The 23289-nt window shown below is 38.6% G+C and overlaps 1 protein-coding gene across 16 annotated transcripts in view; it reads left to right on the top strand.

Moving 5' to 3' along the window:
- ATP2B2 (ATPase plasma membrane Ca2+ transporting 2) overlaps positions 1 to 23289 on the top strand; it is a 396338-nt gene that overhangs the window by 363275 nt on the left and 9774 nt on the right. For 10 of the 16 annotated variants that reach the window (XM_039701003.1, XM_039700998.1, XM_039700999.1 and 7 more), the window contains 5 exons: positions 3788 to 4001; positions 7134 to 7345; positions 8885 to 8992; positions 12651 to 12833; positions 19011 to 19097. In XM_039701003.1, the coding sequence (XP_039556937.1) occupies positions 3788 to 4001; positions 7134 to 7345; positions 8885 to 8992; positions 12651 to 12833; positions 19011 to 19097 (804 nt within the window). Of the gene's footprint in view, positions 1 to 3787; positions 4002 to 7133; positions 7346 to 8884; positions 8993 to 12650; positions 12834 to 19010; positions 19183 to 23289 lie in introns of all 16 variants that reach the window. The other 6 variants (XM_039701000.1, XM_039701009.1, XM_039701004.1 and 3 more) reach the window with 2 other exon arrangements.

Raw genomic sequence — 23289 nt, 5'->3', positions numbered from 1 at the left:
GTCAAATGGAAACAGTTTTTTACTGGAGCCATGAAGCAAGAGGGTTTCTCTCCGTGCCAGGTTCAGTCTGTGGCTCCAACTGTTGAGGCAATTGTAACTCTTCAAAAGGACTGCACTGAAAAAAGGGAAGACAAAGGCTGTGTTTTAACATTTTACATTCAAATTATTATTCTTGCACTTTGAGAGAGACTTAGTGTTTTAGCAGACATTAGGAGCTGAAAACAGTGACTCCATAGGACATTATGTTTGGAAAATTAAATGTTAATTAAAAGGCACTGTAGCAATGAACTGCTGCATGAATCACTGATTGTTTTTACAGATCTTGTTCAAAAAAATGAGGATGATCTATACTTACATGTAAAAGGGAGTAATTTACGTGGTTATAATGTTTTACTGCAGAACTGTACTTGGCAAATTCTAAAATAATAGCACTGGCAAACTTGAAAAAGCTGTAATATAAAATCAAAGTCTGTGCTGTTTAGCTTTGTTTTGGCAAGGCATGGGAATGGAATTGAGGATGCCACTTCCATACAATTAGCAGACAGTGTGATCTAGCAGCACAGGGACTTTTATTGCATTAATGTATAGAAAGGTAACTCCCAGAAATGCTCATTTTAACGAATCCCTGCATGTGTTCTGTGGCAAACAGGAGTAAAGAGGTAAGGGTGAAAATACCTTTTTGTTCCCTTGCAGCTTGTCATCTAAATCAAAAGTAACAAGCTCTAAAATTTGTGAGGCTCTGCATGTCACAAAAGATTTGTAGTTTATTTCCAGCCTTTGGCAATTTGTACTTTTAAGTGTTTCCAAGATGAAGTGTAACATCACTTGATTTAAGGGACATTTTCCTTTTACCTCTAGGCCAAGGCTAACCTATTCCAAGGTCAAGTGAAAGGAATTTGATGAATAAGTGGTGATTTTGGGTGGTTCACATCCCCAAAGTTTTCAGAGAAGGAATTAAGAATTATTGGCCGGTCAGTTAGTGGCTAAAACACAAAGAAAAGAAGGTTGATTTGCATCCCACTTCCATAAGTGACTAAAATCAGCAGTGGAAGCCTAAGCTCCTTAGCTGATATGTATTTCCCTCAGTTTCCACCAACTAATCAGAAATCAGATAGAGTTACAGTGGAAATTTCATTCCACTGCCTGCCCAGACTAATGTGTATTTAATGTTTTGGCTTCAGCCTGGAATGAGCTCTCACACTCCACTGAGCAGTGTAGCACTGCCAATAATAGATAATTATTAGGGGCACCACAGCCACCCAAGGTGATTGGCAGTGTGAAATGGTGAGAACATGTTGTTGCCAAAACTGATGACTGCCAATTACAGTTGTGTGATTTAGAGACTGAAATACCCTGCCTTTCCTGTTCTGCTGGGAATATGGCAGGCTCTGATAGACACCTGAATCTCTGACTCCATCTATTAAATCTAACAGGGAAATTTGGTTTTATTGACAGAGAATTCAGCGTGTGAAGTGGAAATTGAGTTTTTGTAACAGATCAAACCAGAGAAGGTTGCTCAAACTTATTAAGGAGACAGGCAAGAACATGATAAGGAAAATTCTTCAGCAGAAAAGATGCTTTCCTTTTTACCTGTGTCCCATCGAGGGTCTTTGAGCTCCAGCCACAAACTGCTTTTTACTGCAAGTGCTCTTTGTTAGGGCCTCATCAGTGTTAATAAAAATGAATGAAGTCTTGATTTGGGATGAAGTTTGTCCTGATCACCTTTAGTTTTTTAGCCATCTCTAAAGACAGACCTTGCCTTCCCCATTCTGCTGGGAATATGGCAGGTTCTGATTGACACCTCAATATATGAATTCATCTATTAAATCTAACAGGGAAATTTGGTTTTATTGACAGAGAATTCAGCGTGTGAAGTGGAAATTGAGTTTTTGTAACAGATCAAAGCAGAGAAGGTTGCTCAAACTTATTAAGGAGACAGGCAAGAACATGATAAGGAAAATTCTTCAGCAGAAAAGATGCTTTCCTTTTTACCTGTGTCCCATCGAGGGTCTTTGAGCTCCAGCCACAAACTGCTTTTTACTGCAAGTGCTCTCTTTGTTGGAGCCATCAGTGTTAATAAAAATGAATGAAGTCTTGATTTGGGATGAAGTTTGTCCTGATCACCTTTAGTTTTTTAGCCATCTCTAAAGACAAAGACATTTCCTGTTTCTGCAGCTGCATTTCAAATGAGTGAGCTGAGCTCTCCAGATAAACCCAGTTAATGCAACTCATAACCAAGAGGTCAAGAATCTATAAATGCTAATTGTCCTCCTTGCTGTGATGAACCAACCTGTAAGATTGAGAAACAGGAGGTTGCTTTTCTCCATCCCTTTGAATAAGTCAAAAGTTTTGGGTTTTTTTGTAATAAATCAAATGCCACAAATTCAGTGTAAATGTGTTAAAAATGTGTTTTTAGGGGAAATAATATTTTATCTCAAGGGAGAGAAACAAATCTAAACCAGATGTTCAAGAGACCAAAGCACTTACCCTTGTTTTCTATCAGTCCTTGGGATACTGAATGCGTGTTCTTTTATGGTATTTCATTAAAAATTAACATTTAACCCTTTGAAGAAACAGGCAGAATTCTCAGGGAGTTTTGTTGGCTTTGCTTTGGTTTGTATGCTGTCCTCTACATTGTTTTGGCTTCGTTGCTGCAGCACCATGGTAATGAAATACATAAAAATAGTGCTCCCTCTCCCAGCTTTCACCGAGCAGAGTAACTCAATTTCGTGATGAAATTTGTCATGTTGATGCCTTATTACTTTGGTGATTCTTTTTTCCCTCATAAAAATGATCTGTTTGGAACAGGAAGCAGACCTTGCTAATGCTGCCTGTTTTATACAGCCTAAAGGCACAGGAGTTTGGGTTTTTTTGGTTTTCCTCCCCTTGCTCCTTGAAACATATCTCTCTCTTCACAGCTGCCCCAGTGAGTTACACATCAAAACTTCGTTAAGGGTTGTCCAGCATCCTCCTTAGATCTGTGTAACTTTGCTTTATTTTAGTTAATTTGGGGGTTTTTAAACATGAACTAAAGTCATGTGTATTATGACCACAGACGTTATGGGATAGTGTGAGGAAAGAGCTCCTTCTAGTGACTGGAGAGCTGCTTCCAAAGCCACAGCCTGCATTAAATACCAGGATTTGGGGTTTTTCATTCCATTTCTATAGTGACAAATATACTTTTCTTTTAGTAATAAAAGAATAGGTTGTCTTGATTTTGCACATTTGATATCATTTAATAAGTTTCAGATGATTTTTATCAAAATATCAGGCTTTTGTTATTATTATGTCACTACTGTTAATGATCTTATTTAAGTGTAATGTATCACGATGTCACCATAATTGTTCCATAAATTTTTAATAATTTCAAGCTGTCTCAGAAAAAAAAAGACAGTATAAAGGAAATGTTACTTTTTAATCTGTTTCAATATAATTTTTCCTCCACAAGAGAAACTTGGATTCTCTAGTTGTATTATCTAAATTCAGCTGAAAATTCAAGCAATGATGCATGAAGGAACGGAGAGCATTGTAATAGGAGTTAGAAGGAGTTACTGTCATGCTTGGTATGAGTTTTGTGGTTGCAAATGGTGTTGATTAAATGCCTGCAGGTAGATAATTTCTCTCTGCTCAGACCATTGTGCTCCTGGTCCTGCAGAAGGAATGGAAGAAGGGTCCCAGAAGCGCAAGAAGGGTCCTCAGTGTGGGAACTTCTGAATCCCTTGAGAAAAATGAACCCCCAGCCAGGCTTTTCCTGGGAAATACAAACCTTCCTGATTTTTCCCCTCAGGACTCTCCCCTGAAGGCCGTGCAGATGCTGTGGGTGAACCTGATCATGGACACGTTCGCCTCGCTGGCGCTGGCCACGGAGCCGCCGACCGAGGCGCTGCTGCTGCGCAAACCCTACGGCCGCAACAAGCCGCTCATCTCCCGCACCATGATGAAAAACATCCTGGGCCACGCCGTCTACCAGCTCACCCTCATCTTCACCCTGCTCTTTGTCGGTGAGAAGCTGCCCAGACTCGGTGCTCAGCACACGAGCAGCTGGGTTGTATGGCTGAAGTGTCAAAATGCTTTAAATGTAACGAGTTAATGCGCGCTTATTGCCTGCCTTTGTTATCTTGAAACTTTTTTTTGGATATTAGGAAAAAGTTTTTTACAGAAAGAGTGATACAGTTCTGGAATGATCTGTCCCGGGAGGTGGTGGAGTCACCATCCCCAGATGTGTTTAAAAAGAGACTGGTGCCAGGATTTAGTTGAGGTGTTAGGACTGCACTGGACTCAATGATCTTGAAGGTCTCTTCCAACCCAGTCACTCTGTGATCCTATGAATCCTTGTTGATGGGATGGGAAGCACAGAAGGTGCATGTTGTGGTCACTTTCCATATATTGTTACCTTGGGAATGGCCTCATTGAGCTTTTTTCCCCTCGTAAAATACAGGTTTGGGCTTTGGTAAAAGTTTGTATCCAAACACAGCACAGAAGGTTATGCTGTAATAGGAGAGTCCATCCTGCTGCTTCTATACTGAGATTTCATTGTGAGGCTTGTTGTGGTGAGTAGGGACATAAAAACAAATTTTAGAAACCCCACAAAACAAACCACAATAAAAATCAAGATCCATTTTACCAAGAGCAAAGTGTTGTGCACAGTCCAGAAATAATGTTGATCTTAAGTGGTATGGAAAATAAGTAATCAGTGTTAAGTGATACAAATAACACTCTGCTTTGACATTTAATTTCTGGAATGGATATTAAAAGGGGGCGAAAAGTCTAATTTATTGCATTACTGGATTCTTCTTCAGGCCTTGCTGGCAATGGATGCTTTTTATAGGTTGTATTTTGGAGAGGGGAGGGAAGGAGGAGAAATGTTTCTTGCTGCAGGGAATAGTAGGAGCTAATAATAGATTCTGTTCCTCCACAATAATAACTGAACCCTCTCAAAGGACAGATGATTTTTTTTCAGCTGGGTATTGTCTTCTTGTCACTTTGTAGTCGCTGTTAAATCACATGTGTTGTCTTTCAGGTTTTTTTTTTTCCTTATACACAGACTTCCAGAGAAGCTGCAAATGTAAATTTATTATTTTAGGAGGTTTTTGAGCTCCATTCTGAAAGCCTTGCCCACTTTATGGCCATCTGGCAGCTTATCTGGGATGCTCAGAGGAGGCAATGATCTGTTCATAATGGAGTTAAACCAAAAATATTGCCAGGTTTCTGAAGAGAGGTGGTCTCTAACGTTGTTAGATTTACAGGGAATTTTGAGAATGCCTGCATTAGGAAATTGGAATTTCAGTTTCTCTAAAACGGGTGAAGAAACTCTTGGTAATTCATGTGATATGCATCTTGGAACAAGAACTTCTGTGAACTTAATGGGGGGTTGGATGGGCTTTTTATTAAGTGGTATGGAAAATAAGTAATCAGTGTTAAGTGATACAAATAACACTCTGCTTTGACATTTAATTTCTGGAATGGATATTAAAAGGGGGCGAAAAGTCTAATTTATTGCATTACTGGATTCTTCTTCAGGCCTTGCTGGCAATGGATGCTTTTTATAGGTTGTATTTTGGAGAGGGGAGGGAAGGAGGAGAAATGTTTCTTGCTGCAGGGAATAGTAGGAGCTAATAATAGATTCTGTTCCTCCACAATAATAACTGAACCCTCTCAAAGGACAGATGATTTTTTTTCAGCTGGGTATTGTCTTCTTGTCACTTCGTAGTCACTGTTAAATCACATGTGTTGTCTTTTCTTTTTTTTTTTCCTTATACACAGACTTCCAGAGAAGCTGCAAATGTAAATTTATTATTTTAGGAGGTTTTTGAGCTCCATTCTGAAAGCCTTGCCCACTTTATGGCCATCTGGCAGCTTATCTGGGATGCTCAGAGGAGGCAATGATCTGTTCATAATGGAGTTAAACCAAAAATATTGCCAGGTTTCTGAAGAGAGGTGGTCTCTAACGTTGTTAGATTTACAGGGAATTTTGAGAATGCCTGCATTAGGAAATTGGAATTTCAGTTTCTCTAAAACGGGTGAAGAAACTCTTGGTAATTCATGTGATATGCATCTTGGAACAAGAACTTCTGTGAACTTTATGGGGAGTTAGAATGGCTTTTTGATGAATTTTATGGTTTAAAATACTTTATACTGAACCAGATGAAAAGCAAACCAGGCTTTCCCCCCCTATTCTAATTGCTCCTGTGTGTCTTTGGAAAACTCCTGCATACTTTGAAGGACACATCCCAGACAATTTTCTGATAAGCCTTGGAAATAATCTTTTCCTTTCTAAACTCCACAAGGCTCAGCTTTGCAGTGACATGATGTGCAAAACTCAGTACCTCCATAATTAAATTTTGAATTAATGAGAATTATTTCTATTTTGGTCAAATAATACTTCCTTTCTTTTGTAGGAGGTTTCTTCAGAGACCAGCACATCAATTTTTTCTATTTTTTATTTTTAGAAATACATTGTGTTTGAACATACAAAACGTAAATGTCTTTGAGACATCAGAAATCCAGAATTCACTGTCTGGTCCTGTCAGGCTGTGTTATAAAAAAAAAAATAAATCTTAACTTTATTTTTTCAAAGCTTACCACATTTTTAGTTACTCATTATGAGTTGTATCTTGCTTTAAAATTGGTCAGATCTATGAGTGAAATCCAAATTATCAAACTAAACAGGAGTGCCTGCTGCTGCTCAGCCCCAAATCTCTTTAAAACCAGGAATGTCTGTGTCTTTTTTGACTGATATCCTTCAATGCCTGGCAGAAGTTACTGGATTAGTAAACGGGTAAAACCTGATGAAGAGGAGTGTCTTCTAACCACTGTAGAAGATTCAAACACTCTTGCAATGACCTTAAGATTTTTTTGCACCTGAAAGAATTGAGTGCTTAGAGTAATTCCTACTTGGGTAGGTAAGAAGGACTGACAACATTGTGTAGGTGTTGTCAGATAGGAGTTAGGTATTGTTAGATAAAAGTCAGCATTTGAACAGCTTCTTCCTCAGTGGAGATATGTTTTGCTCATTGGTCCAAGAAAGGTTTTATCTAGAAAAAGCAGAGCAAGCGAAGGCTGAAGAATACGAGTGGAATATAAATTGGTTTGATTCATTCTGGAGAAAACTTTTATTTTTGTCTTATGCCTAGGTGAGAAAATGTTTAAGATTGACAGTGGGAGGAACGCCCCTCTTCACTCTCCTCCTTCCGAGCACTACACCATCATCTTCAACACCTTTGTCATGATGCAGCTTTTCAACGAGATCAACGCCCGCAAGATCCACGGCGAGAGGAACGTCTTTGACGGCATCTTCAGAAACCCCATTTTTTGCACTATTGTCCTGGGCACCTTCGCTATTCAGGTAAAGCTCTGGCCAAGAATCACTTACTGTTCATCACAAATCATCACTCAAATTGTCACAAACCTACTCAAAAAAAATCAAACACAAAGTTGTTTGGGGTTTTCTTCTCTGTGTTTTCTTTTTTTTTTCTTTAATTTTAATCTAAGTGCTGCAGGAAGCCCATTTAAGAGTAAATCACCTGGTTGGTTGTATTTTCTCAATCAGCACAAGTGTTAATAATGGAAAACGTTATGTAGCCATGCTAATAAAACAGAAATTTTGATCCTTATAACTGGGTTAATTCTTAAATTAATCTTAGCATGTACAATAATAACAGCCATCATTGATATTGTAACTGGTTTTTACAGAAGAAATTGTTTAATAGCATACCAGCAAAGCATTTTACAATTATTTATTACTCCTTGAAAAGACAAATATACCTTCAAACAGCTGATGCTGAGCTGTTCTTCTGTTCAATGCCACTGTCCAATGCTGCTCAGTATTCCCAGCAACGATGCCCCTGGATTGTGATTCCTCATGTTCCTCTCCTGAGTTTGCTGTCCCATCACAAGTGAACATGATCACAATAATACACATTTTCCCCAAATTTTTCTTCTATAGGAATTCATCCTTCTGCCCCTGCATCCATTCTTTTGCTGGCATCCATCCTGTACTTGATAGTGTTTGATATTATCACTTAGAAATCTATTTTTATCTTGTCGTTATTGCTCAGCTCTGCAGTGGCAGCTCAGCATTGGCACCTTTTCCTGGGAGGAGGAAGGAGGAGGAAAGAGCAGTTTGAGCTTGGGCTACAGAGATTTGAAAAGGGAAACTCCTCAATAAACTGAATATTGGAGGAAGGGCAGCAGTGATGGGAGCAGAACTTCACAGTGATGCTTTTTAACATCTAATTCAAAATCATGAGTTTAAAACTTGGACAATTTAAACCTCTGGATGCCATTTCAGGTCCCTGATTTTGCAGCAGCAATATTAAAAAGAAATATCAATAATACCAGATTTGCAGTTAGCAAAACCTTCTCAGTCTGCTCACTCTGTGTGTTGTTATCCTGCTGAAAGTGTGGGGTTCTCCCACCCCCTTCCTCCAACAGATCTAGAGTTTTCTGTCCCCTCTGTCCCTCCATGAAGCACATCTGTAAATACACAATAAAATGTTACTCAGAGGGAGGAGCCTCTCTTGCAATGGACATTCCAAAATGAACTGGATCAGGGTCCATAAACCAGGAGCTGGGAGAGCACACAGGGACTGTCCTGTTCCCTTTTTTCCTGACTATTCATATCTGACCACTGTTAAATATGAGGCTGAGGAACTCCAGTCTGAACTGCTATTTCTTCTGTTTGTTTTCCACACTTTTAATTTGGGATGCAGAAGTTTGTGGGGTTTGATGGGTTTTTTTGGGATCAAAATTATGCAGGTTGTTTTTTTTTTAATTATTATTTTTATTTCTTTTATTTTTTTGTCTGGCTGTGTTTGTTTTTGTTTTGTTGCCTTTTCCCCCTGAAAAAAAATTGACCCCTTTTCCCTCATGCTTCTCTTTATAGATAGTAATTGTCCAGTTTGGAGGAAAACCATTCAGCTGTTCTCCCCTGCAGCTGGACCAGTGGATGTGGTGTGTATTTATTGGCTTAGGAGAGCTGGTGTGGGGTCAGGTAAGCATTCAGGAGCTGCACATTCAGAGGTGTGATATTGTGGATATTCCTGTGATTTCCTTTCTCAGTGCCCAGTGCAGCCCTCACTGAAACCCAAGGAGCTCTCTGAGAGCTTCAAGGAGAGATTTATTAGTAAGGATAATTTATCCCTCTGTTCCTTTGGGGTTTTTTATTAATTTTCAAATCTTTCCTTTCTAGGAGGGTGTGCAGTCACCAGGGGCATCTTCAGTTAGGCTTTTTTGTGAAGGGTGTTGAGTCACAACTTGTCTTTTAGTCACAAAAAAATGCAGCAAAGGCAAATGCATTGTGACCTTTCCTGGAATAGAATTCCTCCTGTAGGATGTGGCAAAGTTTTGGAGCTGAAATGAAGTTCCAGTTCTAGGTCAACCAACTCATTCCCCTACTGGAATTGTCATTCTGGCTACTGTCATAGGAAAAATTCCAGTGCCTTTAAAATATTTCTGCTGTGATTCTCCATCCATCTAATTCTGTGTGTGAAGGAAAAAGAGAATTTTTTTGCATTTAATAGTTGTAGAAAATAGCAGTTAAATTAACATCTCCTTTTCAATTTCTGCCATATCCTCTGTCATCATTGGCTAATATAGAATTATACGTTGATGAAGAAAAAATGTCAATGAGATCACATTAAATAAATTTGGAATAACTCTCTGGAAGTGATATACACACACACAATCAGTATTGTTAACATTCTACATTGCTCTTTTATGTGCAAACACAGGTTGCCAAGTTCATAATAATAATAATAATAATAATAATTTTTCACCTCTGAATGCACTAAAAAGGTATTTAAATTGTTGCCACCTTGTGCAGTAAAGAAAATATGAAGTTACATTTTTTTCTCTCAGATGTAAAGAGATTTGTAGATCTACAGTTTGCCTCTATGAAGAGTCAAGAAATTGCCCTCTGCAATTTAATTCTTCTGTGGTTCTACTGGAATTGAAGTGAATAAATGCTTGCTTTCAATTCTGATTATTTGTTCTCTTCTGGGGGCAAAAACCCAACTTTTTTTGAAAGTTTGGCCTCAGTTTTCCTTAGAAAAAGCTCAGAATCAGAACAGCTTTTAATGCATATCTGCATTTTAATGCATATCATCACTATTAAATGATTCTGCTGTAATTATTACTTGAGGTTGGGATTTGACTTAAGGCCTTGCAGGAGGAAGACCTAAAATCAGTTTGATAATCTCAGAAAGGAAAGATTTATTGGGGTTTTTTTCCTACTGTTTGGAAAGTATACTAACCTTTGGAGAAAGGGGAAGTCAAACAGGGAGAGAGAGAAGAATCCAAACTGCTTCATTCAGCTGTGAAAATTTCCCACAGCCTTTGATTTTTGGCCTCTAAATTTTGTTATCCATGGTTATTACATAACCACCAAGAACGAATACTAATATCAGCTTTTTTTTTCCACTTTACTTGCCCCAGGTTTATTGTGAGACCTTAGACATTAAATTAAAACTGGTATTGGAACACCTCCACAGTTTTAGCACTGGGAAGAAAGCAAATACTGAGGGAAGAAAATATCTCTCCTGTGGTCAATATTTAGTGACAAGAAGAGAAAATAGGATGCTAAAACCAATCAATTATGTCCATATTTACATGATTTACAGTCTGTGGCAAGGTCTTTCTTCAGGGAGCTCTTCAGTGAGGGAGAATTCTTTTCCTTTAGCAGTGATGCTTCTCTTCTGTCTCAGCCTTTTCTCTGCTGCTCTGACTCATTCTAATTCAGCACAAACCAAATCTGTTATTCTTATTTTTCTTTTAATCCACGTGCTGAACCTGCTGTTCTGGTGAGCCACGAAAGGCAGTCAAGATTTCCAAGTTTGGGTGTCAGAGCAGGCACTTCTGAAAGGAATTTAAGAAGTTCCCAGCAAGTCAATTTGGTGTGCTTGGAGGGACAGTTTTCTAACAGCTCCCATCCCTTCAGAAAAACAAGACTTTCTAAAGAATTTCCTATCCCATTCCCAGAATTATTGATAACTTATTAAAACTGTGATAATTTTTCTGGGAATAATATTTTGTTCTTTAATCTGCATCTATCGAGTCTGTGTCCTGAACTGGGTGGGTGTTAGCAGATACAGAAAATAAATGAATAATAAAAAAAGCCATTAAGGAAACTTTAAGGAAAGAATTAGAGCAGAGTCTCATCAGCTTGGCTGAGGTGCTGCAAGAGAGGAACGTTCTGTCACACACAGTTCTGACCCAGTAGAGTTATTTTTATGAATATTTTCATTTAAAAATCCTTTATCACCATCACTTTCATCAGATCCCAGAGTTTCCAGTAGTTTCTCTCTGTAGAGTGCTGGCATTGTAGTTTGAAAGCTGGGAGGCTGAAGGACTTTCAGTAAGTATTTAATTGATGAGCATTTCCCCTTTCTTTTTCTCTCCTGTTCTGTCTTTGCTTGTGCCACACCATTAATTTTCCAGGTTTGCATCTTGTTTTTCAACCCCCTTTAAAAAGGTTTTATAGTAGTGTAGAAACTGGGTTTGATTATTTTGTTGGTTTTTTTGGGTTTTTTTCAATCTGTCTTTAAAACATTATGATAAAACTGACCTTGTGGATTGTGAAGCTCAAGGAGACCCTCAGCAAACTCAAAGATTTGCTTCCACCCTGAAAATATCCAGAACATTTCCATGTGTCTCCACTGCATCCATTCCAGTTTTCCAAAGCTCTCCTCACCAATTTTCTGGCAGCTCTCTTGGTTCTCTCTTCATTTTCATCCATCTGAGCTTCACAGTTGTGGTTGCTCGCTGCTGAAATGAAGACAAAAAAGAAAATTGCAGCAGTTTTTGCTAAGTGGGTTTAAAAATTTGCTTTGCAGGAGATTTGCTTTAAGCATTCAGTGTGCTCCAGGTAATGTCTTGTTCAAATTGCCATGATTTGCTCCTGGTTTTATGCAAGGAATCAGAACAAAGAGAAAATGACTGCCCAACAGGGTAACCCTGAAATGGATTTAAGATAATTGTCCAGCTACAGTATCTGCAATTTTTAAAGATTATTCTCCTGCATTAGTTATTTCCAAGGACCACTTGGGTGGGCAAGCAGAATGAGAAGAGGGGTTAAGTTAATCAGAATTTATTTGTGGCAAGGACACAGAGTGAGAGACAGTCCTATGAGAAATCCAACAACCAGATCCACACCTTTCAGAAAACTCAATTTTGATAAATGCCAGAAAAGCATTCCAGCTGCTGGAACAAGGGGAAGCTGAATCCATGAACCGAGGGAGTGTGAGAAGATTTATCAGCATGAGATACAATGAATTTTCACCTCCCATTGCCATACAAATACCCAAACTTGAATTGCAGAGCTATCTATCTGCTTAAGTTTTCTTTACATAATTACATTGAAATATTTCCATCTTGTTTTATTTTCAATTTCTTTTATTGATAAGACTTTTCCCAGCCTTAAATCTGCTCCACACTGAGGTTTAGTGGCGCAAGTCATGCTAATTGTTTACACAATAAATTAAATATTTTTGAGACTAAAATGGAGTTGTCCAGGTGCAAAGTGCTGTTAGGAACAGGCTTGGCTCACCTTTATAGACCTTACTAAAATATGATTGCTTTTCTGTAATTAGCAGATTGTTATACTGTTGCTCCTGAATGAGGCTTATGTTTTCAGTACTTTTTTATAATTTTAGGTCATTGCAACCATCCCAACAAGTAGGCTAAAGTTTTTAAAGGAGGCAGGGAGGCTCACTGAGAAGGAGGAGGTCCCTGAGGAGGAGCTCAATGAAGATGTTGAAGAAATAGATCATGCAGAGAGAGAACTCCGACGTGGACAAATCCTCTGGTTCCGAGGCCTCAACAGAATCCAGACACAGGTATGCTAAAAATAAATGCCCACAAGGTCTAGAAACACCCAAAGAACTGATTAATGTGAGATCAAGGCAAGATAACGTTAACAGGAAAGCCATGGAGTGTTTGTGTGTGTGGAGGATGGCACTGGTTAATTGCTCTGAAGGAAAAACATGAAAAACAAAGTAGGGAAACTGAGCAAAGGGGGTGTGTACAGCAGAAGAGATAAACTGAAAAGATATAAAATGATCAAATGCCAAACCAGGGATCTGTGATTTGGGAATACCGTGACTGGATGTTCTTTTTCTCCTAGAGTGATGACAGCTCATAAAATTGTGCTGCTTGGCCAACGTCAGCTCGCAGAATGTTATGAAAGCTTTCTAAAATGTATTGCTTGATTTGCTCAAAAAAAAAAAATACATTGTTGCTGCCATTGCTGCACTAACAGAATAATTGAAATTGAGTCTGAAGTATGATGTAAATTTGATTTTTAAAAAAATCAGTTCTGGCACTGCCACGCATTGATCACGATTAAAAGGGATTGATTTTATTTCCCATTAGGTAATGAAAAATGTGGTTCTGGATTTTAGTAGGAATTAAGCAGCCATTAAATATTGAGGTGTAAGAGTTGGCTATTAGGAATGATTCCTAAGAAATATCTCTCCCCAACTTTTGCTAAACACAAAAATCCACGGCATTTTTTAATATACCAGACCTTTGCACTGAATCATGGTGCTAAATATAGTGCAGGTTAAGGAGCTGTGAAATTTGTCCTGGAGTGCTGAAGAAAATCATGTGAAGTATTTTGCCTTTTCCATTGCAGTGAAGTGTTTCATTGCACTCAGGTGTGCTCTGCTTGATCTTTCTAAGATCAAGTATTTCTGCCAGCTTGCAGCAGAGAACAGATATCACCACATCAGATGTGCGTGTTTTACATGAGCCTGACAAGAAAAAGAGGTGAATTATTAAGAAAATGATCTTTTTTTTTTTTTTCTTAAAAGAATCTTCTAAAGAAGATTTTTCTCTCAGAAGATTTGGGGTTTTCATCTCCATCCAAGATAAACAGCATAGTCTGCTCTTTCACATCTACAAACTGAACCTTTTTTTTTGGGAGGGGGGAAGATGCAGCCATGAATTTAGAAAAAAAATTATGGAAAGAAGTCACATTAGGGCAGTGAGGTCTCTTGGCTGCATCTGCAGAGCATACAATGTATAGAGATTAAGAGCTGGGGAATTCCCAGGGTTCTGTGGTAAGTGATTAAATACGGATCTTCAGCTCTGAGCTTGTGTGTCTTGACTCCATTGAGTCAAGAGCACTCATCACTAGAGAAAATTCAAATTTCAGTTGTGATAAAAAGTGCCCAGGTACTGGTGATCTTCGGGGAAAGATGACCTCTAAATGTGCATTCTTTTCTCCCTGGTGGCTGTAGGAGGAGTGTTGCCTGTTGGCACTTCTGTCAGGATGTCTTTCTGGTTGGGGTGAGTGTAAACAACTTCAAGCAACACAAAGCAAATGACATCCTTCCAGTTCTCTTTCTAGTCTGAGAGGTAGCTTTTAGTTCTGCATCTCTTTGTCCACTTAATTCACAGATAAATGATTCTTTTCCACTACTTAAACCCAAATGAACATGAATTATGTCTCTTTGCTAACATCCATCTTGTTTTCCTTTCTGCTCTTAGTTGTAGAAGCACCTCTAGTAGGATGTCTCCCTCCTCTCTGCCAAGAGACCTCCGTGATTTTTCTTGTCATTTTATTTACTCAATGACTTTGATTTTTTTTTTTTTTTGCATCCATTTCACATCTGTGGAATGAGAAAAAAAAAAGACAAAAAGAAAGAAAATGGGCCAACAGATTCCAAAGCAGTGCCCAGGTGTGCAGTGGAGAGGGATGGACTTAGGTCAAATTTGATCCCTGCTGGAGGGGGCCCATCCAGGTGGATTTATTCCCTTATAACACATTTCTCAGGAGGTCAGCAAAAGGAGAGCTCCTGGAAATTACTGGAATATCTTCAGCAACCCTGGCAGGATTTGCAGGAATCCTCTGTTGTTTAATGCACTCCTGGAGATGTGGAGGAAGAAGGTAGAGCATCCCCTCATTTTATATCTCTGGGGATGGCAGACCAGGATGAAACTCTGGGCTCAGGACCAGATTGGTCATTCAATTCTAACAACACCAGGTTCCACACTTGTTCTGTAAATTGGGTTATTTGCCCTTATTTTCTCTTCAGTCTCTCTTGGACAGGCGGCCCCAACTCCCAGCAAAGCCTTCACTGCTGAAATAAAGAACTACAACAGGCTGGGTGCTGTTTTCAGACAATCAACTCTTCTTGGAGTGCTCCCTTTTAAACTCATCCAAGCTGACAACACAGTCAAAGGGATTTTGCAGTGTTAAAGAGATTTTTTTCATCTACATCCTCTCTCAAACAGAGAGTTCAACCCAAGACACCAGAGGAGGGATTTCCACTGGGAATTTTCTGTTTCTATAAAAAACACACATAAATTTAAATTAATTTTTTGGAATTAATTTTTTTTCATTTCATACAATGAGAAGATGTATGAAAAATGCACATAACTGAGCCAGAGACTGGCTATCGACTTATGATGCTCTTTCTGGCTTCCTTTTGTTCATTTGGAACAAAATACACAATAGGGAATCTCTGGATGGATGTGTGCTCCCCTTCTCTGAATGGAAGGGTTTCCTTCCTGGAAGGCTCTCTCAGATGAACACTAAGGGGTGAAGCTTCACAAATGGCTTATCATAGATATGCAAGTTTGAGGAGGATCTAAAAGGGGTCTGAAATTGCATAGAGACAGGACTTTCCAACAGTTTTCTCCATGCTTTTCCAAGTTTTTGTTGCCGTTCTGAGAAATTCTTCATTCAGAAGGAAGACAAGACTGATCACACCCTCTTGGCAGGTCTAACAGCCTTTGGGAAGTTCACCAAGTTCACCTTCAGGCCAGACTTCATAATCTGAGTAAAAAAACAGAGAAAAAATACGCATCTCACCTCTTTTAATTGTCTATTGAAAGATTCTCCAGTTCCTTCATATCTGAGAATGGAAACGTTCTGAAGTGAGGAGATTCAAAAACTTCTTATGTTTATCAGAATTTTACACACCCAGCCTGACTCTTTCCTCTTCTGCTTCATTCATCCTGAAATTCAGTTTGTTTTATCTGCCCCAGGTGGGAAACAACTGCCTGGAATGTGCTGAAAATAAAAGAAAAAGCTGAAAAAAATACAGGTGACAGGGTAACTGCTACTTAAAGATTGTTTCTCTTCAGATGATAAAAAAGACACAGAGAGGTGCTGCACTGCATTTTTCATCCTTTATTTGTCATGTAGAAAATATGAAAACTTTTCTTTTGAACCAATTCAAACCTTCCAGCAGTGAAAGTCACTCCTGGAAGAGGTTCTGAAGTTGGATGAAAAACCAGGACCTCATTTTATGGTTTCCACGTAGCTTTCAATATAGAAAACATTGTGGTAGCCCCATGTAAGTGGAATGGAAACTGTTTTATTTCTTACAGAAAGGTGGGGTTTTTTTTTTAGTTTTGGGGTTTTGTTTGTTTTTTTTTCTTTTTTTTTCTTTAAATTAATATCCTGCTTAGAGATTAGAGGAATGAGACCTGGGTTCTACTTACATAAATGACAACAGAAATGCTTCTGAAAATCTGTTCCATGTTAAAAATCAGGAAGAAGTACCTGTTCTGCCTACTATTCTAAGGACTATTCTGCTACTATCAGATTTTAAATTTTTTTTTTAATTGCTAATCACTGATATTTTTATTTGCTCTGCACACAAAAAAATTGGATCTTCTAGAGTATAGAACATAGAGAAAAACGAGACAGGTGTGAAAAATATCAACCTTATGGATAAGCTTCAAAAATATCAACCTTATGGATAAGCTTCAAAAATACTGTAGGACAGTATTTTTCCTCTACCTGAAGGCCTATAATCAAAACATGATTGAATCCTATATTGTGTTGGAATTTTTTTAACTTATGAGCTTTTGTTTCCTTTTTCCTCTTTAGCAGCTTGAATTGTTCTAAATAAATGCATTCCTTTGTCATGGAAAGGTTCCATCTTAATTCAAAATGCACTATTTATTTCCATGAGGACTTTTCTTCTTTGTTATTTTCTGCTTGGAGAAGACAAACTTTTGGGCCAAGTTTATCTCTTCTTTCTTGGCTTCAGGCAGAGCACAGCCCTGTATGTTCAGCTTTTAGGATTCTGGGGAGGTTGTCATCCTCCCACCAGGAATTATATCCATGAACAGCTGGAGTTCATTTCTTCAGGAGAAAAGCAAATTACATGGCTGTAATTCTTCTTCTCTGAAGAAACCATTAAATACAGATCTTCCCTCATCTTTTCATTCTTGTACCAAAGGCTCTCAGTTTGTTAGGAAGGCTTTTGCACATCTCAGGATTTATCACAGAAATACTCATTTCATGCCTCAGTGAGAGTCTTTAGAGTCTTTTTTGAATGGTCTCTCTTGAAGAGTGCTCTGTCCCCTGGGTTAGACCCTGAGAACCCAAGATCTGTATTTAATTCTACTTTTGTAGAGCATTCCAGGTGAGTATTTAATGTGCCACGTCACCAGTGCTTTGAGCCATGTGGTGTTTCCATGAGCCTGAGCTGACGATCCCCTCGTGCCCTGCCCCATGTGCAAACTCACCTCACATTTTATTTACTGTGATTTACCTTTGATTCACTGTGAGATTTGCACTGGACATGTAATTCTGCTGCCAAAAACAAAGCTCTCCAACGTTGTGGGGACTGCTGAACACTGCCCAGTCCTGGGAGTGCACAGAGAAATGGTACCAGGGCTCAGACAGAACAAACCTGGGCTTTGTGGAGGAAAATTCACTGAGATAATTGCACAACAGTAACCTGGGATCCCTTTTCCAGCTGTCTGTGGTTGATTATTCCCATAAAAACAAGCAGGAAAATAAACAATGATGGCCAAAGACAAGATTAATTGAGGGAAAATATCCATATTATTAATGATGCAGCCCTACACATTCATTTAGTCCTAAATCTGACCACAGCAGAAAATCATAAATTCATTCTAGTGCTTCCCACTTGGAAAATTCAGGAGGGTTTGCACCAAGATTTGTGCTGTTTAAATTGATAAAAATGCCACCAATTTACCACTTTCTAGGCTGGGAATCTCCAGAGATGTGGGTTGTGTGGTCTGGTAACAGTGGGTTGCTTCACACAAGTATTTGTTTGAATTCCTCCCGTGGATGTTCTGCAGTTGTGGTTGCACCCATGCAGCGCAGAGGACATTTTGGGGTGTAGGGATTTGTGGGATTTACTCCTGGCTTTCTCTCTGTACCCAGAGCCTGCTTTTAATGGGTTTATACTGGTGCCAAAGGATGCCTTCAAATACTCAGCTCTGTTTTTAACTCATCCTCTGTGGTGGGGAGTAAAAGGAAGGTGCTCAGTCTGGGTCTGTCAAACAGGGAATACAGCAGGCATATGAAAATAAGTGGAAAATTGTGATGTTTTTGCTGCAGTAGTCAATCCAGTTCCACATCATTTTCTGTGTGCTTTTAAGCGCTCTGTATAAAGATAAAATATTAACACTTTTAAATCTCCAGTTACAAAACCCCAACATTCTTTATCACTATGCTAAATTCTTACAAATTTTCATTACAGAAAAAGTCAGATAAAATAGTGGAATAATTATTTTATCAAACTAGTGTACTGACAGCCCTGGGTTTGTAGAAAAATAGAGTCTTATATTGAATTTTAAAATTTTTCTGTTTTGGTTGAGTGTCATCCCTGACCCCATCCCCCAAATTCCAATTGAGTGACTGAATTTTTCTCCCCCTGGAGATACATAACAGCATAATTTGAATCTCAGTAGGAAAAAAAGAGTGGAGATTAGTTACATCAGGTATTCCAGCTGATTTTATTTACCTCTAAATAAAATGGTTTAAACTTTAAAAAACCTGTTATTTCAAATCTTCTACTTGTTTAAAGTGATGCAGCTCCCCCGCCTCCTACGGAGCTGCCTCATTTTATCCAGCCAGAAAATTTGAATAATTTCTAAAAACCCTGGAAAGGGGCACCTCGTTTCCAACGGGAGTAGAAGCGCGTGCACGGTTGATTTGTTGTTTTTCATGATTATTCCTGTCAGTTATGCAACTGTATCCATACTTTAAGCAACTTGTCTCGTTCTTTCCTCCGTTACAGATCGAAGTAGTCAATACTTTCAAGAGTGGCACTTCCTTTCAGGGGGCTCTCAGGAGACAGTCCTCCGTCACAAGCCAGACCCAGGATGTAACCAATATTTCTAGCCCTAGTCACGTATCGTTATCCAATGCTCTTTCCTCTCCTACCAGCACCTCTGCTGCTGCGGCTGGGCGTGAGTGTGAATTCTTACTGCACCCGACCCTCAGAGATGCCAACTTAGCCAGAGTCGCCTCAGACTCAGCTCCTCTGCCCCTCCCCAGGCTCTGCTCCCACCTGAGCCAGCTCCAAACCCCGTGACATGATTACTTTGTGTACAGTAGATGCTCCCCAGGAGTTGTTCTCTCTTTGGCTCTTTGCTAACTCACAGTGAGGGCAGGAATTTAGGGTCATTTTTTACCCAGTGTGAGGAGATTTTAATTTTATTTGAGGGCTCTCTGTCAGGTTTTCTTTTTTTCAGGTTTTATTTTCTACTGCTTCTAAAATACAGACTTTTAATGATTCTAGAGCTTTTCAGATACCAGATCATTCTACCAGGAAGACTCTGTAACTAGCCCAGGAAACACAAGGAACAAGAAACAGGAAATCTAGTTTATGATGCCAGGCTTAAACTTTACATGAAAGATGAAAGATTTCTTTAAGTTTATTCTCTCTATTTTTTTTTTTTTTTTTAGTTTCAGATATATCTGTCTTATTTAGCTTTATATTTCTTATCTCTATCCTATTTAGATTTATTATCTCTGTCTTTTTTAGATGTAGATTTATTACCTCTAAATACACTGGCAGGAAAGCATTGAAGCAGGAGGGACCTAGACAAGTTAAAGGACAGCATTGAAACAGCAAAATCAGTGTAACAAATTTTTTAGAAGGAACAGATTTCTGAATCCTAATATCCTGACACAGTTTGGTTTAAGATGCAACATATCTGCTGAAGAAATACTGCAAAATTTCTACTGAATAAGTACTGAAGTGGATGAAAAGTCTTTGAGGCAGCTGATAAGGAAGGGCTGCTTCAGTAACAGAAAAATTCCAGTTGCTCAGAAAGATCTAACTCTGTTTCTAGATTTTTATTTATTCAGGACTGTGAGCAGCTATTTTTTATTACAGCATTTAAAGAATATTTAAATGTGTAGAACTCAGTTTACAAGCCTGTCACACACTTCAGAAGATAATTGGGTATATTCCTTATGCAAGTTTTAGTAGTTGGCCAAACAGAGAAGAAGCTGCTCTTATCTGTCTGGCCAACAGAGAAGGGGAAGGCAGACAGAGAAAAGGCAGACAAGAGAAGGGGATAAAATTCCAAAACTCCTGCAAGAAAAAGGAAGCTTGACCTTTCCATTCTGTTTGAGTGCAAACCCCATCAGTATTTGCACACCAAACATTGAAACATGACTTTTATACCAGCAATTAAAATCTTATCAAGCAACCACAAATAGTCTCAGAAGTATTTGTCCATCAGACAGATCTCTGAAGGGTATTTTTGCTTTTTTCATGTCTGGTTGATTGGTTGGTTGGTTTTTAAAGCATTTTCAAGCAAGAGCAGAGGACAGCACCAGAAGGTTTGTTGGATTTAAAGAGAAACTTCATTTTTGCTAAAGCTATTTAGGTTCCAACTTTGGCAGTTGCTTCTTGGAGATTTTTCTGTATTTTCCTATTTTTGTCTTGGGAAGTTTGGCCTGAGAACTTTCACCCCAACAGCCCCAACTATTCCAGGGCAGGAGCAGGATCAGGGGAAGTGAAGCCATGGAGGTTCCTGAGCCCGGGTTCTCTCATTTCCACACTGAGCAGGACACAAAACCCCCAAATCCCAAAGCAGCTTTTCATCCAGGGAATGATTGCCTGGGATAGAATTTCTCCATTTAAGCAGGAAAATGGGAGCAGCTCATTGTGCTGTGGGAAATGTTTCCTTAACATGCTGCAGCCAGCACTCTGGGAGGAAAGATCTAATAAAATTTAAATAGACAATTTATCTTCGCTCTCTACTCTCCACTGCAGCAAAGCAAAAATTAGATTTTATTGTGCCTTAACAAGGGCCTCACTCGTTTATGGGCTGAAGTTAATTAATAGGAGAAAGCAAAATCTGCTCCAGCCTTTGTCACCTTTCATTTGGAGAAATAAAACAGGTGTCCAGAGCTCCTCGTGGTTATAGCCAAGTTTCTTCACTAAAATAAAAGCCAGGTGATTGATTTAAACTTCCCAGAGATAAGGATCTCCACGGCAGAGGGCAATTAGAGATTGGGATTTTAAAATGCTTATTCTGGACTGTTGGTGTTTTATTACCACAGCAGAATGTCTGCTGGTATTAAATCAGAAATTATAACACTTAAGGAAAGTTTTGATTTATTCATACAAAGACACAAATTTATGAATGGCAGTGAAAAAAACCCATCAAGTAAAACCCCCATGGTTTTTATTTTTAAATGGGGTATTTACAGTGGGTTGCTCATATTCAAGAACTTGGAAAACCCTTCCTAATCCAAATTTCATAGAAATGGGGGATGGTTTTGTGAATTGGCATTTTTAAAGAAAATCCCAGTTGCAAAATTCTCACCTAGGGCTGCTCCCCAGCTCTGTGCTTAAAATGTGTGTGGGCACACAGGACTGGCTGCTTTCCTCTGAGCTGCTCAGAACAGCTCAAACCCCATTTTCTTCTTCCTATGGGTGGAAGAGAATAATGGGATGATTGTACTTCTGATTTTGAAGCTTTTCCCAGTCTTCAGGACTGCTAAAAATATATGTAAATGTATTATGGGGACTATCAAAGGAAAACCTTGAGTGTATAAGAAGGAAACAGGGTTTAGTTCTTGAAACTTGCTCAGGATGTTGCAACAACTGGGATATTTCAGGGTGCCCAAAGTGGAGAGGGTCTGGTATCAATAAATACTTAATTAAAAAATAGGAATCACATGGTGCTCTATTGATATGTCAGTATAATTTAACAGAGCATTTATGAAGCTCTTACTGTGTTACTAATTTTTAATATAAAGATCATTTTGACATCTTACCAATCTGTGAGATATCTCCTGCAGGTTTATAGTAAAATTTTGGATTTTTTTTTAAATGGAATGTTTTTCTAGTATTTTTAGGCAAATTCTTTTTTGATTCAAATCAAAACTTAGTGCTTGCTTAAAGAGAAATCTGCCCATGGAATGCATCCACCCCTAAGAGTGGTCTGTGAAACAGGTCATCAAGTTATTACCTGTAATTAGCAGCTATTTACAAATATGGCCCATTCAGAGTTGTGGAATCCCTTAATTAAAAGCAGTTTGTAAAAGGGAATATTTAATACAATACTAAAGTCTCCCTAGTGAGCCACCAGGGTGTTATTTGTAATAGCAAATGACAAATTTCTTGATGTCACCATTAATGGATAACAGGGAAGTCTGTGAGTCTCTTTTCTCTTTTGAAAGACATTGCAGCTTTAAATAGAACAAAAATTTCTGCAAATTAAAACTTGGCATTTTCAATATTTGGATCAAATTATTAAATCCATTTAAATGCACACTAAATATGTGCACCTGTTTAATATGCAAACCTTTAAGCTACTGAAAATGAAAATATGGGGAAGTTAAGCAAAGTGGTCTCAGATCTTCTCAAGCACAGATTAACACCCACAAACTTCCATCATTTGATAGCTCTCCCACTACAGAGTTAAGGGTGGTTTCAGCTACAGCCTTTGGTGGATTTCTGTTTTATATGCATTTCTTTCTATGTTTTATTTGCCTTTTTTTCCTTTTGAAGCTCAGAATTAATAACACCCAAAATTATCTTGTGCTAAAAATTGAGTATGTAATTAAAGCTTTCACCACTAGATTTTTTAGTTAGGTAGAGGGTGAGAATATCTAACTGTACACAAAGTAAACAAGTCTTTATCCCACTCAGTATATTCCTCAGATGTTTGTGTTAGCAATAGGTAACCCCTGCAAAAGAGCACAGTTGCAGATTTTCCAAGAAAGACGCACAATTAATATTCCTATGTACTTGCTCTTCCTCTCATTGTCATATGGAGTTCATACTCTTCCCAAGTGGAATCAGTCAGGAACTGCAGGTCCCTGCAAAAAAAAAAAACAAAAAACCAACAAAACCTCTCTCTTTTCTTTCAAAAAACCTTCTAATTTTTAAGTTTAGGGAGCATTGGGGGAACAACAAACAAACCAAACCAAACCCCAGCAAAAGAGACCTCCCAGAGTTCCTTTTTCTTGCTTCTGATGAGGACTGTCTTATCAGAGGTTTCTAGAAGTGAATATTTAAAGCAATCACTTGAAACTTTTTACTACCTGAA

The sequence above is a fragment of the Passer montanus genome, unplaced genomic scaffold (genome assembly GCF_014805655.1).
Source record: "Passer montanus isolate IOZ18808 unplaced genomic scaffold, ASM1480565v1 scaffold147, whole genome shotgun sequence".
Taxonomy (NCBI): Eukaryota; Metazoa; Chordata; class Aves; order Passeriformes; family Passeridae; genus Passer; species Passer montanus.
Note: the sequence above shows the minus strand (reverse complement) of the source record. Positions and strands in the feature narration are given on the sequence as shown.